The sequence below is a fragment of the Zootoca vivipara genome, chromosome 9, assembly GCF_965207765.1.
Source record: "Zootoca vivipara chromosome 9, rZooViv2.hap1.1, whole genome shotgun sequence".
Lineage (NCBI taxonomy): Eukaryota > Metazoa > Chordata > Lepidosauria > Squamata > Lacertidae > Zootoca > Zootoca vivipara.
Window position 1 is genome coordinate 3,925,765 of NC_142592.1, and position 12,856 is coordinate 3,938,620.

At 42.0% G+C, this 12,856-nt stretch overlaps 1 protein-coding gene across 1 annotated transcript in view; it reads left to right on the plus strand.

The window, feature by feature from the left end:
* LOC148684525 (cadherin-related family member 4-like) overlaps positions 1-12,856 on the plus strand; it is a 60,015-nt gene that overhangs the window by 17,778 nt on the left and 29,381 nt on the right. Inside the window, exons 5-9 of the mRNA XM_088676874.1 lie at positions 1,806-1,986; positions 3,684-3,834; positions 4,843-4,948; positions 7,675-7,890; positions 9,192-9,337. Coding sequence (XP_088533000.1) covers positions 1,806-1,986; positions 3,684-3,834; positions 4,843-4,948; positions 7,675-7,890; positions 9,192-9,337 — 800 coding nt within the window. The remainder of the gene's footprint in view (positions 1-1,805; positions 1,987-3,683; positions 3,835-4,842; positions 4,949-7,674; positions 7,891-9,191; positions 9,338-12,856) is intronic.

Below are 12,856 nucleotides of genomic sequence, written 5' to 3' on the forward strand. Positions count from 1 at the left end.
CAAACATTTCACAACTGGAAGAAATGCTTCCAAATCTAAGTTATGAAGAAAAGCAAAATGCATCCACTCAACCAGACCAGCCCAACCTGTGGTACACTAAGCCAAATAGACCCCAGCATCCATCTATGGATGGATGTGCTATGCCCAACCCCACCTTGCATTCCAAGCAAGCAACACAACCAGGAGTTTTATCATGTCTCATTGGACGGCCACCATAAACGGCTGCTTTGATTTAACTTTCAAGTCTGCAACAAAAGGCTCCAGTGGCCTGAAAGAGGGTGGGAAGAATACAGGAAGCTACCTTATATATATATTTAAAATTGAGAATATTGGTCCATCTTGACCAACTAGCTGCCTTATATTTTAAGAAAAATGACATTATTGGCCCATCTTGCCCAATGTTCTCCATTCTGACCGGGAGCAGCTCTGCAGAGTCTAGGGCAGAGGTGTCTCCCAGCCGGGATGCCTGATTCGTTGAACTGGAGATGTCGGGGGTTTAACCTGGGACATTTTCCTACAATCTATGTGCTCCAGCACTGACTTTCAGCCTCTCCCCATAGACTCAAATATAGAGGAAATGATTTCATTGTCATTTTCTTACTGCAAAGATTTGGTTCCCTTAATCATGAATTCTGGAAATTTTAAGCATGGGGGATTAGATGATGGACAATAGAGGGGATAAGAATATAAACATCAAAGGTCTGTAGTATTTAATTTAATACTGTGAGAGGACATTCTCAATAGATTTTGAGGGACTATGTGGAGATGATAATAAATGTTATTTATAATATAATACTAATGTAAACTAATGTAATGTAAATGAATCAATCTGTTTACCTTCCCGCTTGGAGCGGTACCTATTTATCTACTTGCACTTTGATGTGCTTTCGAACTGCTAGGTGGGAAGGAACAGGGACCGAGCAATGGGAGCTCACCCCGTCACAGGGATTTGAACCGCCAACCTTCTGATCAGCAAGCACTAGGCTCTGTGGTTTAACCCACAGCGCCACCCGCATCCCTAGTTGCAGGAGGGGAGGGGTGAGAAATAGGACCCTGTGGGCCCTATTATCAACTGATTGATTAATATGCTGTGCTACAACATGTTTAGCTGCTTTTGATGTAAAATTAATGACTATGTTGAAATTGATATTTTTATGTATTTAAAACTTAATCTAAACCGCTTTGTGACCTGAAAGGCAATTATGCATATTTGACTCATGCTCATCTTTTAGGCTTATTTATACCTAATTGATGGCAGTGTAGCAGTGAGCTATCAGCTCATGCCTAGCTCAAATAAGCAGACCAATGGGACTTGAATCCAATCTGATATAAATACCATTCTTATAAAATAAAGTTACCCACCTAAAGAGGAAGCTTATACCTGTACAGCAGGGTTGGCCAACTCCCAGGAGACTGTGATCTACTCACAGAGTTAAAAACTGGCAGTGATCTACCCCCTTTTGGGGGGTTCAGGTCAAAGTTGTTCAGCTTTGTTTAGGAAGGAGGAAGGTCCATTTTGGGGGAGTTTGGGTCAAAGTTGTTGAGTTTTTTCAGGGAGGAGGTAAAATGTTGAGCTTTTCTTTAGAGGACCCACACTTGTTCATCTTATTTGGGGGGGGGGAGCCAATGATCTACCAGTGATCTACCTGTTGGACATGCCTGCTGTAGAGGAAGCCTATATGGACTATTACCATTCTAAACTGGTCTCTTATATCTTGCTTCTGCTTGCATTACTTTAAAATGTTTTGCAGTGCAATCAAGGCATTCTCTCCCCTACCCCCAGTGTATATATTTTTGGTTCCTAGAAACTGGTGAAATTACAACCACCTTTCGTTTGGACTATGAAGACCTCACTTTCCCCCGTGAAACTGCATTGGAAATCAGAGCTTTTGACAATGATAGGGTGCATTCTTCCACTGTTCTGCTGATTATCACACTGCAGGATGTAAATGATAATCCTCCATTTTGCACCCAAGAGCTTTACATGTAAGTATCTGAACTACTTTCTATATGTTTTCAGTAGTAGAAAAAAAGTGCACAATTTTAATTGTAAGGGTTGCCATATGTCTGTAAATATCGACAGTGCCGTTTTTCCATAAAAAGCTCAACAACTTTGCCAAAAAAAACCCTCAACAAGGATTTTCACTGTTTGAAATATGGCAATCCTATCATATCTAGTAAACAGGGGTTCAGTTCTGATTTATCTGGGTGTTGCCAACATGGCTGAGGTAATTTTTTTTTCATATACATTTTCAGCTGAGCAGGGGGGGGGGGGAATGTGACCCCCTCCATAAATTCCTCGTTTAAAACGTTTGCTCATTTTGATTACTCTCAAATGGTCCTTCTTGCTCCCATGACATCAGCATGCAGCCTGAACTGGCCATGCAATGTTGCGACATCCTGTTCACCATGGAGGTCCGATTAGTGTAATCACTCCTGTTGATTAACCCAGAAGGGAGATTTCCAAGTAGAGGGAAACAGGCAAATGATTCAGCAAAGAGGAAGACTAGAAGGCGCAATGGGAAATCAAGGAAGCAGACAGGCAAACACGTAGGGTGGTACATTAAGGAATCAATAATGGAGTAAGTCTATAAGCAGATCAAGCTGTGCCTCCCCAGAATGAAGATCTAAGCTGGAGCCAGCAGGTTTATAAGGCCAGATGTGTTTTTCTGGATCCATTATGTGACCTGATCTCTGGTAGATTACACTGAAGTACTACCTTCAACCATCTGCAATCAGGCTAAAGCTTCTACATGCATGCTTCCAGAGAGGTGTAGGGAGCATAGATCCTGGTTTAAAATCCCTGACACTTTACAGGGGGAAGCCAGAACAGCCTAAGGAGAAAAGGTGCCACAGAAAAAATAGGTTTATGTAAATGTTCAACCTCTTCAATCTGAATGTGTTGTCTGGCACTTACAAACCAATTTCAAGCGTGGCATTTGAAGGAAGATAATATAAGACAGGCATGTCAAACATGCGGCCCTCCAGATGTTTTGGCCTACAACTCCCATGATCCCTAACTAGCAGGACCAGTGGTTGGGGAAGATGGGAATTGTAGTCCAAAACATCTGGAGGGCCGCAAGTTTGACATGCCTGATATAAGATATCTTTATTGTCATTGTCCCCTTGCGGGAACAACGAAATTACTCGGTTGCTACACCCACTCAGATAAAGCATTCAGCATAATCCAAAATTACAAAACCTAATTAAAAACAGTAAATATAATACGAAATAACAAGTAAAATAAGATGACTTCAAAGTCCAGACTTTCCATTTAAGGCCAAAATCGCTCTAGAGAAGAAACTGTTCCTGAGACGGCTCGTTCTTGGCTGCATAGTTCTATATCTCCGTCCCGATGGCAGGAGCTGAAAGAAATGGTGACCAGGGTGCGTTGGATCTCTTGATATGTCTAGTGCTTTTCTATGGCACCTGGTGGTATAGATTTGTTCTAAGGTGGAGAGTGAGCAGCCAATAATGCTCTCTGCTGTTTTAATAACAGCAGTATTGGCTACTAGTTGACACTGCAAAACCCAAATATCAAAGCAAGTCCAAGAGTATTCAGTGAAATCAAAGTTCTGAATGTAGGATGCTCACTATAAAAAAATGCACGATGTCCTGTTTTTATCATAGGTATGTCAATTAGAGTTACATGCATGTTTCTCTATGGATTTTCTCATTTACAGCTTTGAAGTGCCTGAAACAATTCCTATTGGAACTCCCTTGGTCACCTTAGAGTGTGGAGATAGAGATGGAACGCCTCCCAACAATGTTCTCACCTTCACACTGGATGGTGATTTCAATAATTTTTTCACGCTAGCTGGCAATGAAATCAAAGTATGTACAGTACTATCACAAAACACTTTACTGTGCACAAGTGTGTGTTAGCCAACTGGACTGTAGCTTTTAACTATGCACATTTTAAAAATATAACTCCAGTCTGATTGTTAACTACGATTGTTAATTGAAAGACAATTTGTGTTGACATACAAATTAGTACAGAAGGGTAGGTGCTTGTCTATGCAGAACTAAGAGATCATGGGATGGTGTGGTTTGGGACAGTCATTCTGTGGTGAATAGCTCTTGAAAATCAACACCAAAACATCTGACCCAGATATGCATCTACATAGTTTGGTCACTTGTCATTTTATTATATAACACTTGGAAATTAAATGTGTGAACTATCTCCATGGGGGGGGGGTGTAAATTGCTGGAGGTGACATGATGCTGTCATCTATGGTGTTAGATCTGTAATGACTTTTTCACTTATGTGGACATCATTTGCTATTGCAGTCATCAAATGATGAAGCAGGAAAACCACAATATCCCAACTTGTATATATCCTAGTCTAGTTGTTCTTAAGCTTGTTTTTCTCATGCACCACTTTAAAAATGCCGTAGTTCTTGGTGTACCACAATGTTTTTTTCTGCCTGTTGTAGCAATTTTAATGAGTGCTGTACTAGATCATAGAATTATAGAGTTGGAAGGGGCCATCAAGTCCAAACCCCTGCAGCCTAGAATAGCATTAGCTTTTTTTGCTGCTGCATCACACTCTTGATTCATGTTAAGCTTGTGGTCCACCAAGTCCCCAGATCCTTTTCACATGTACTTCTGGCAAGCCAGGGGTTCCCCATTTTATATTTGTACTGCTGAAACTTCCTGCCTAAATTTAGAACTTTACATTTCTCTCTGTTGAAATTCATTTTGTTAGCTTGGGCCGGGCCCAGTTCTCCCAATAGCAAAAAGCTCTGTACAATTGATATATAACATTCCTTCCCAGTAATTCACAAATGAATTAATGTTTCATTAAATTTTTATTTTTATTTTTAAATCATTTTCCTATAGGTTGGTCCTCAGCACCTGAACTATGATTCTGATCTGTTTGCCGCAATGCAGTTCAAGCATATACTGATGATCCACGTGTCTGATGCTGGTGAGCCACCACTAACAAGTAAGGTATCCTGAGCATGTGGAAGATCTAGATTGAAGGGAGGGGTTTGCCAATTGTGTTGCTGAGCTAGATCTGATCCTATAGTTTGCATTGCCTGCATTGTATAATTCTGAGTGTATGGCTTAGCCACCCCCACCCCCACCCCCATATTGCTCTCTTTGCCTCTCTGTGTGCCAAAGTGTAATGTAACAGTGAGACAGCTTGCTATCAAGGCTAAGAGCTGGCCTTGTCTGGAACACAGAGAAAGGCTTATCAGCGGATGAGCTTGACACTGGAAGCTGCTATGCTTGACACATAGTCTTACTGAAGGCTTTGTTGAGTCAGCATGTGTTTATGCACAGGACTGAACACAGATCTTCCTTATATGTACTTGTGACCCCCTTTGTGTTTATGAGAAGGACAGGATACGGATTTTCCTAATATGGATTTGTAACCTGTGACCCCCTTGCGTGCGCACATTTACATAGGAGGGGGGAAAGGAGCCCAAGAAGTGTATAAGAAGCTTTGCAAATTTGTGTTTCTTTACTCTTGTCGTGGAGCTGATCACCAAGAGTCTCTTAAATTTAAGAATTAAATTTTTCTCTGGATTCAACCCTCGGTGTCATTATTGGCTGTCTCTGTCCCTGCCTGGGCACAACTTAAAGGACCCTTGGAAGCTAATAAGGCTACAAGATTTATCCAGATTCATGTGAGGGAAGATCATCCTCTCAGCAAAGACCCTGTTACCCCAGGAATCTGGGGCTGGGCAGGCTTCTGCTTACTCACCATGGGTTTGGGAGGATACAATAGAAATATCTCCATTGACACAGAAAGGCATAAAGCCACATGATAAGGAAATGGTTTCAATCCTTCTCCCAAATCACTGTGATTGGAGTGCCCTGGGAAAACAATTCACTGAGATTAAAAACTGAAATGAAAGATTCCCCCCCCCCCTACCTGTCAGAATTCTGGCTCATTCAGTAAAATCTATCCGGATCCTTCTCCTGTAATAATAGTTGTTTTTGAAGCACTGAACTGGCATTTATAAAAGAGCAGCTGAAGGTTTTGTGGGCTGAATACAGGGCTTTCTCTGGGATCAGAATTTTTGGAGAAGGACAAAAAAGGGGGAAAGCTTGTAGGCATCTAAACCATCTTCCATCAACTAGATTTGTCTTCCTTCCACATTCTTTCCCTCCCATGAATCCCAGTCTTGCTCTCTTCCCCAACACGATAGGATCCAATTTCATCGCTGCATGCCAGGCACATGGGATGCGGGTGGCACTGTGGGTTAAACCACAGTGCCTAGGGCTTGCTGATCAGAAGTTCGGCGGTTCGAATCCTCACGACGGGGTGAGCTCCTGTTGTTCGGTCCCACCTCCTGGCAACCTAGCAGTTCAAAAGCACATCAAAGTGCAAGTAGATAAATAGGTTCGCCAGAAGCAGTTTAGTCATGCTGGCCACATGACCTGGAAGCTGTACGCTGGCTCCCTCGTCCAATAAAGCGAGGTGAGCACCACAACCCCAGAGTCGGTCACGACTGGACCTAATGGTCAGGGGTCCCTTTACCTTTCCCTATGCCAAGCACAGCCTAAAACCTCAGTGTTGCAGTAATACTAGTCGAAAGGGGAATATAAAAAGTAAGATACCCCACCGAAAGCTCTTGGCATTTTTGTAACCAGAAGAGGGGGGAAAACTATGCAAGATCAACCAGAGTGTTATTCTCATTATTCTCTCATTAGTTTGAAAGCAAATATTTTTGCTTCTAGCACTACCCTTGCTGGTAATGGGAACATAGATGATTAAAAGTTTGTTCTAATTCAGTCACCTCTCTACTCTCAATGGCGAGCCCCAAATTAGCACAATCATGCATGTAGGTCTTCATATGGCACCAGATGAGGAAAGGAGGAACCCCTGTACTCCCCTCCCCACACCTGCTATACAGCACTAAGGGAGCATCCACTTTGGGAATTTCATAGAAGGGCCACCTACTGAGGCTTTGTAGTTTGCATGAGGGACTAAAAAGAAGAGTGGACCACATTACTTGCTTGTTTAAGAGCAATGTGCTATTTTGTATTTTGTAATGTTTATTTGTAAATATGTTAAGACTGTTTTGCAGTAAAGCTTTGAAACTCATTCATTTCTATTCTGCACAAGGTCCAGATCAGGGATTCTTCATTTCCAGCAGCTCTAAAAAACAGAAGGGTCTGTGTTCTAGGGGCATAAAAGGAGGGGGACAGCTCACAGATAGGATGACAAGTGCAAAGACTGTATAAATAAGCCCTCTGACTACTAAGCAGTGCAATCACCACTGAAGGCTTTTCACTGTGTTGTTGTTTTTAAGATGCCAGCCAGGGCCACTAACAGGCCTTGACAGGATTAGATGTCCAGAGCAAAACTGCAACTTCTATTGTTCTCCTGTTGACTGGGCAGAGAGACCGGGATGGGAGATAGGAAAAGAGAAGGGAGGTATACCACCTACCCCTTTTGAAGCCCTCATGGATGATCCAGCTGATTTTGGGAAGCATTCAGCAGCCACTCTGGCCCATTAGGTAGGCAAGACCTAGCCGATACACCTGGCTGCTGAATTTTAATCCATCTTATTCCAGTAGCCCTTTTCTGTCCAAGCCTAGGCACCTTCTTGACAGTCAGATCATCATCCTATAGCAACACACTGCAGAGAATCTATGAGGCCAAGTTCTCCAACAACATTCTTTGAAACTTGTTTATTGCTCATCTTCTTCTTTCAGGCACAATTAGGGTTATTGTGAAAGTAACCCGTACTAATGAAATAGATCCTCATACTGGCGCAAATATATTCCGCGTGCTTGAAAATAGCAGCATTGGCACAGTGGTTGGAAGAGTCGCCTTTACAGATGAAGACTGGCCATTCAATAATTTGGAGTACACAATCGTTGGTGATGGTGCAGGACATCCTCCTAAATTTTATATAGAGCCAGATACAGGTATTGCCAATTATTTTAAAGGCTTCTCTGCTCAAGAAGAATGAATGCCACAGGAAGAAAAATGGCCTTAGCTTTCATCCCGCATTTTACTGGAGTCAAGAAGAGAACATGGTTTTAGGCAAGATTCAGTCCTGGACCTCAGGATATCTTACTAAAGTGGTCTTGGTTCTAAACTGGTGTCTGTCATCAGTAATGGACCCGATAAGGGTGAACAAATTGAAACTTAATCCAGACAAGACAGAGGTGCTCTTTAGAAGTCAAAACAGGGAATAGGGATTCAGCCTGTGCTGGCTGGGGTAACACTCCCCCTGAAGACACAGCTTTGCAGTTTGGGCTCCTGGACTCAGCCCTGAACCTGGATGCCCAGGAGGGCATTTGCACAGTTAAAGCTAGTGCACCAGCTGCGCTCATTTCTTGAGATGTCCGATTTGGCCAAGTGGCACATGGTCCAGTGACATCATGTTTGGATTATTGCAATGTGCTCTATGTGGGGCCAGTGCCAGGCTATTTTTATTGGAATTCCTTGTATGTTTTAAACAGATTTATATATTAAATAGTTTTGATTCTATTGACGTTTCATATTTTAATGATTTTTTTCTTCGTTTTTTAGCGATTCTTGTTTTTATCATTAAGCCACCCTGAGCCCTGTCAGGGGAAAAGGCAGGGTGAAAATAAATCTGTCATGTGTGCTGATCCATAATGTTTATCATGCTGTAACACCATTTTATCTGATCCAGGATTTTCTGGCACTACCTAGTTAAGAGATGGGGAAATGTGTGGCTTTCCAGATGTGGTTGGACCACAACTTCCACACCCCTTGATTGTTGACCATAGGCTGAGGGGAGCTGAAGAGCCACAGATTCCTCATCTCTGACAACATTCAATCAGATTTGCCATCCTATTGCTTTAGTATCATGCTGAATCCCGTCATACCCTTGCCTAAAATGTGGCGAAGGATCCAGCGCCACATAGGCTCCCCTTCTGCTCTTTGCCCTGCCAACCCTCTCACCCCTCATTTAAAAGGCCTTCATAGAAATTTATATTAGTACAAAACTTTGAATATTCAATATGTAAGCTTATGCAAAATCCACTGAGATTTAAGGATGCTGTTCGGGCAGCTTTCAAGCACCATATTTTTTGTTCTCACAAAACAAGTTTTAGAGGATCTTGTTATTGGTACACTAAGGTTGATTAATGTATTTTTTCTGCTCAAAAAAGAAAATAATATATATATATATATATATATATATATATATATATATATATATATAATGATTTAATGGTATGTATGTCCATGCCAGGTATTATAAAAGTTTTGAACATGCTTGATAGAGAAACTCAGTCTCAGTATTTTCTCTGGGTGAAAGCTATTGACCTGGACAATGATATTGAACCAGACCCCATCCGGCAGAGATCCAGCATTGCTATGGTCACCGTCTACATTCTGGTAAGTAAAGGGTTTGTTATGGGAAGTTTGGAGCATTTGATTCTATATGTATCTGTTGTAAAGCAAAATAAAAAAAATCCTTCCAGTAGCACCTTAGAGACCAACTAGGTTTGTCATAGGGATGAGCTTTCGTGTGCATGCACACTTCTTCAGATACACTGAAACAGAAGTCTCTAAGGTGCTACTGGAAGGATTTTTTAAATTTTGTTTTGACTGCGTCAGACCAACACGGCTACCTACCTGTAACTAGTGTTGTAAAGCAGTTACAATAATATATTGAGCATAGCTTATTTGTAAACGAGCAGCAACTAGAATAAATGAGATTATTGACTGAGAAGAATAGTGGACTCCCCCAGGGATAGCAAATGTAGTGACCTCCAGATGATGTTCAACTAACTCCCACCCCCACGCAGCCAGCAGGCTTGTGATGGTCATGATCCAGCAACCCTAGATGCTGGGCTCCCTGAGAAAGAGAGACCTGGCCTCCACAGAGTATACCCTTCTCTTGCACCCTCCCTCTCTCCATTTGAGATACTCACCATCACCAGGTAAGAGAATCATTATTTACCAGGCTGCCCCCTATCAAACAAATTTCCAAAAGCTCCCTGAGGCCTCTTTGAAGCCTCCTTAGGTACTAGGACATTAAAGCTCTAACACTGCTACAGTTTATATTAGTAGGTTAAGCGTCTTACTGTTTATTTTCCTTTAATTTTATTGTGGTTTTTTAAATAGTGATTTACTGTTTTTGTTGGTTTAGGAAAAAAATAACATAAGAAGGAGAATTCCCTGGATGCTAAGATCCAGGTTTGCAGCAAGTAGTCTTTGGTGAGGGACCCCAGCAGAGATTTAAAGTCACAAAATATGCATCAGAGTAAAGTACAGGCTGTTAGACCGTTAAAATATACCCTTCTAATTTCCTTCCAAAATTTCCCACTTCCTCTAGCGTAGAAAAATATCACGTTTGGTAGGTTAACAATGGTTTACTTACAAATGCTTCAGAGTCCATCTGCTTTCCCATATGTCAGTCTGAAAAGTTGCATTTGCGATAAAACTTAGTTGGTTACAAAATGGTAAAAGTTCCTAAATGATAAGTATAGAGACACAATAATGACTTGTGAGAGCCACACAGCTAAGCTTGAACAACCATCTGAAACCTCGTCACATGCTGAGTTCATCAGGTAGACTTGATTAGCTAGTTCCAAGGTGATGGGAAGAGGACGGCTTACTATATTAACCCCTTCATGTGTTAATTAGATGTAAGCATGTTGGTTATATGATGCTGGTTATCCCCCAGTTTTTTTAATGAGGACTGTTTTCAAATTGTGGGTTTTCCTTATAAGCCATTCTGACAGCATTGCTGAAGGGCGACCTAAAAATAGAATGAATAAATAGCCTCTAGGAAACTCGCAGTACGAGAGCAATGGCTACCCCTCTCTTAATTGGTCCTCAGCATCTTATACATAGAGATATATCACCTCTGGATGTAATGTTTCAATTTAATTATTGTGACCCAGGTGGTGCTGTGGTTCATAGCTGCCAAGTTTTCCCTTTTCTCGTGAGGAAGCCTATTCAGCATAAGGGAATTTCCCTTTAAAAAAGGGATAACTTGGCAGCTATGCTGTGGTTAAACCACTGAACCTAGGGCTTGCTGATCAGAAGGTCGGCGGTTCAAATCCCCGCGACGGGGTGAGCTCCCATTGCTTGGTCCCAGCTCCTGCCCACCTAGCAGTTCGAAAGCATGTCAAAGTGCAAGTAGATAAATAGGAACCGCTACAGCGGGAAGGTAAACGGCGTTTCCATGTGCTGCTCTGGTTTGCCAGAAGCGGCTTTGTCATGCTGGCCACATGACCTGGAAGCTATACGCCGGCTCCCTCGGCCAATAATGCGAGATGAGCGCGCAACCCCAGAGTGGGTCACGACTGGACCTAATGGTCAGGGGTCCCTTTACCTTACCTATATCACCTCTGGATGTAATGTTTCAATTTAATTATTGTGACTGTTGGCCCTTAAAAGGCCTATTTTGCACTCCCAATAACAGAAAACAGCAACCATTTCTGCACGTCCCAAATAAAGCTACTATTAAGAGATTGCATTACTGTACTCATGTTGAATCCGACACAGTGATGACATTGTAGCACGAGTGAGCAATATGGCAGGGTATTTATTCTACAATGTTTATTTAACAGACAATAACCATGTCTCCTTTTGCGTTATACAATATGGGAATTGGGGACTGGCTATTTATTGTGTCAAACTACATCAGTGACCCGGCAGAGACTTTGGGGTGTGTGTGTGTGTGTGTGTGTTTTGTTCCTTTAACAGAAAGCAGCATTTTCGAGACAAGAAATATTCATTAGGGGAAATTATGGCATTGTTAAAGGATTTGCTTTTAAGCTGACGCGATCAGTCTGCTTAAAGTCAGCTTTCGCCTTATTTGAAGTTAATGGCTCAATATAAATCAGTGTCAGAGGAGGCTATGGAGCCCAGCTCACGCTAAACTGGCAGTTGTAGTAGCCTTTTGCCGAAAGGTTATTACCAAGTATTATGCAGAGACACAAGGCACAAATTAGATTTTATTGATTACATGACAAATTAAGCAACACCCCTGTACCAAATAACTTCAGCTCCTCTTTTCATTTATGTGCTTGTTTGTTCATTCTTTTCATTGTATTCCTTAAGGATTATTATATGCAATTAGGTGAGAACAGAAAAATGAGTTGGACACAAAGTTGGGCATTTAGAGTCACTGATCACATGCTGGGGAAGACTCTTCCAGCAAAGAATCAGCAGACATCCTCATTTATGAATTTCAGGCAGCTCTTAAAGGACTCAGCTACATAGTCAAAAGCATAGCTGCCAAGTTTTCCCTTTTCTTGCGAGGAAGCCTATTCAGCATAAGGGAAAATCCCTTAAAAAAAGGGATAACTTGGCAGCTATGGTCAAAAGGGACCCAGGTGGCGCTGTGGGTTAAACCACTGAGCCTAGGGCTTGCTGATCAGAAGGTCGGCGGTTCGAATCCCTGTGACGGGGTGAGCTCCTGTTGCTCAGTCCCAGCTCCTGCCAACCTAGCAGTTTGAAAGCACGTCAAAGTGCAAATAGATAAATAGGTACCACTACAGCGGGAAGGTAAACAGCGTTTCCGTATGCTGCTCTGGTTCGCCAGAAGCGGCTTTGTCATGCTGGCCACATGACCTGGAAGCTGTACGCCAGCTCCCTCGGCCAATAACGCGAGATGAGCACCGCAACCCCAGAGTCAGTCACGATTGGACCTAATGGTCAGGGGTCCCTTTACCTTTTACATAGTCAAAAAAACAATGTTTTGAATGCATTATAAACAAGCAACAGCGGATGGTGCCAGATAGCAAAAATATTTTCTGTGTGATTTTCACATAGCGTGGTGTTGTTATTATTATTATTATTTAATTTTTGACTTATTTATAGAGTTTTCCCCCCTGCATGTAGATCCACCTAAAGACAGGCTTTTCAGACATTTAATTACTGATAAGCCAGTCACTTTAA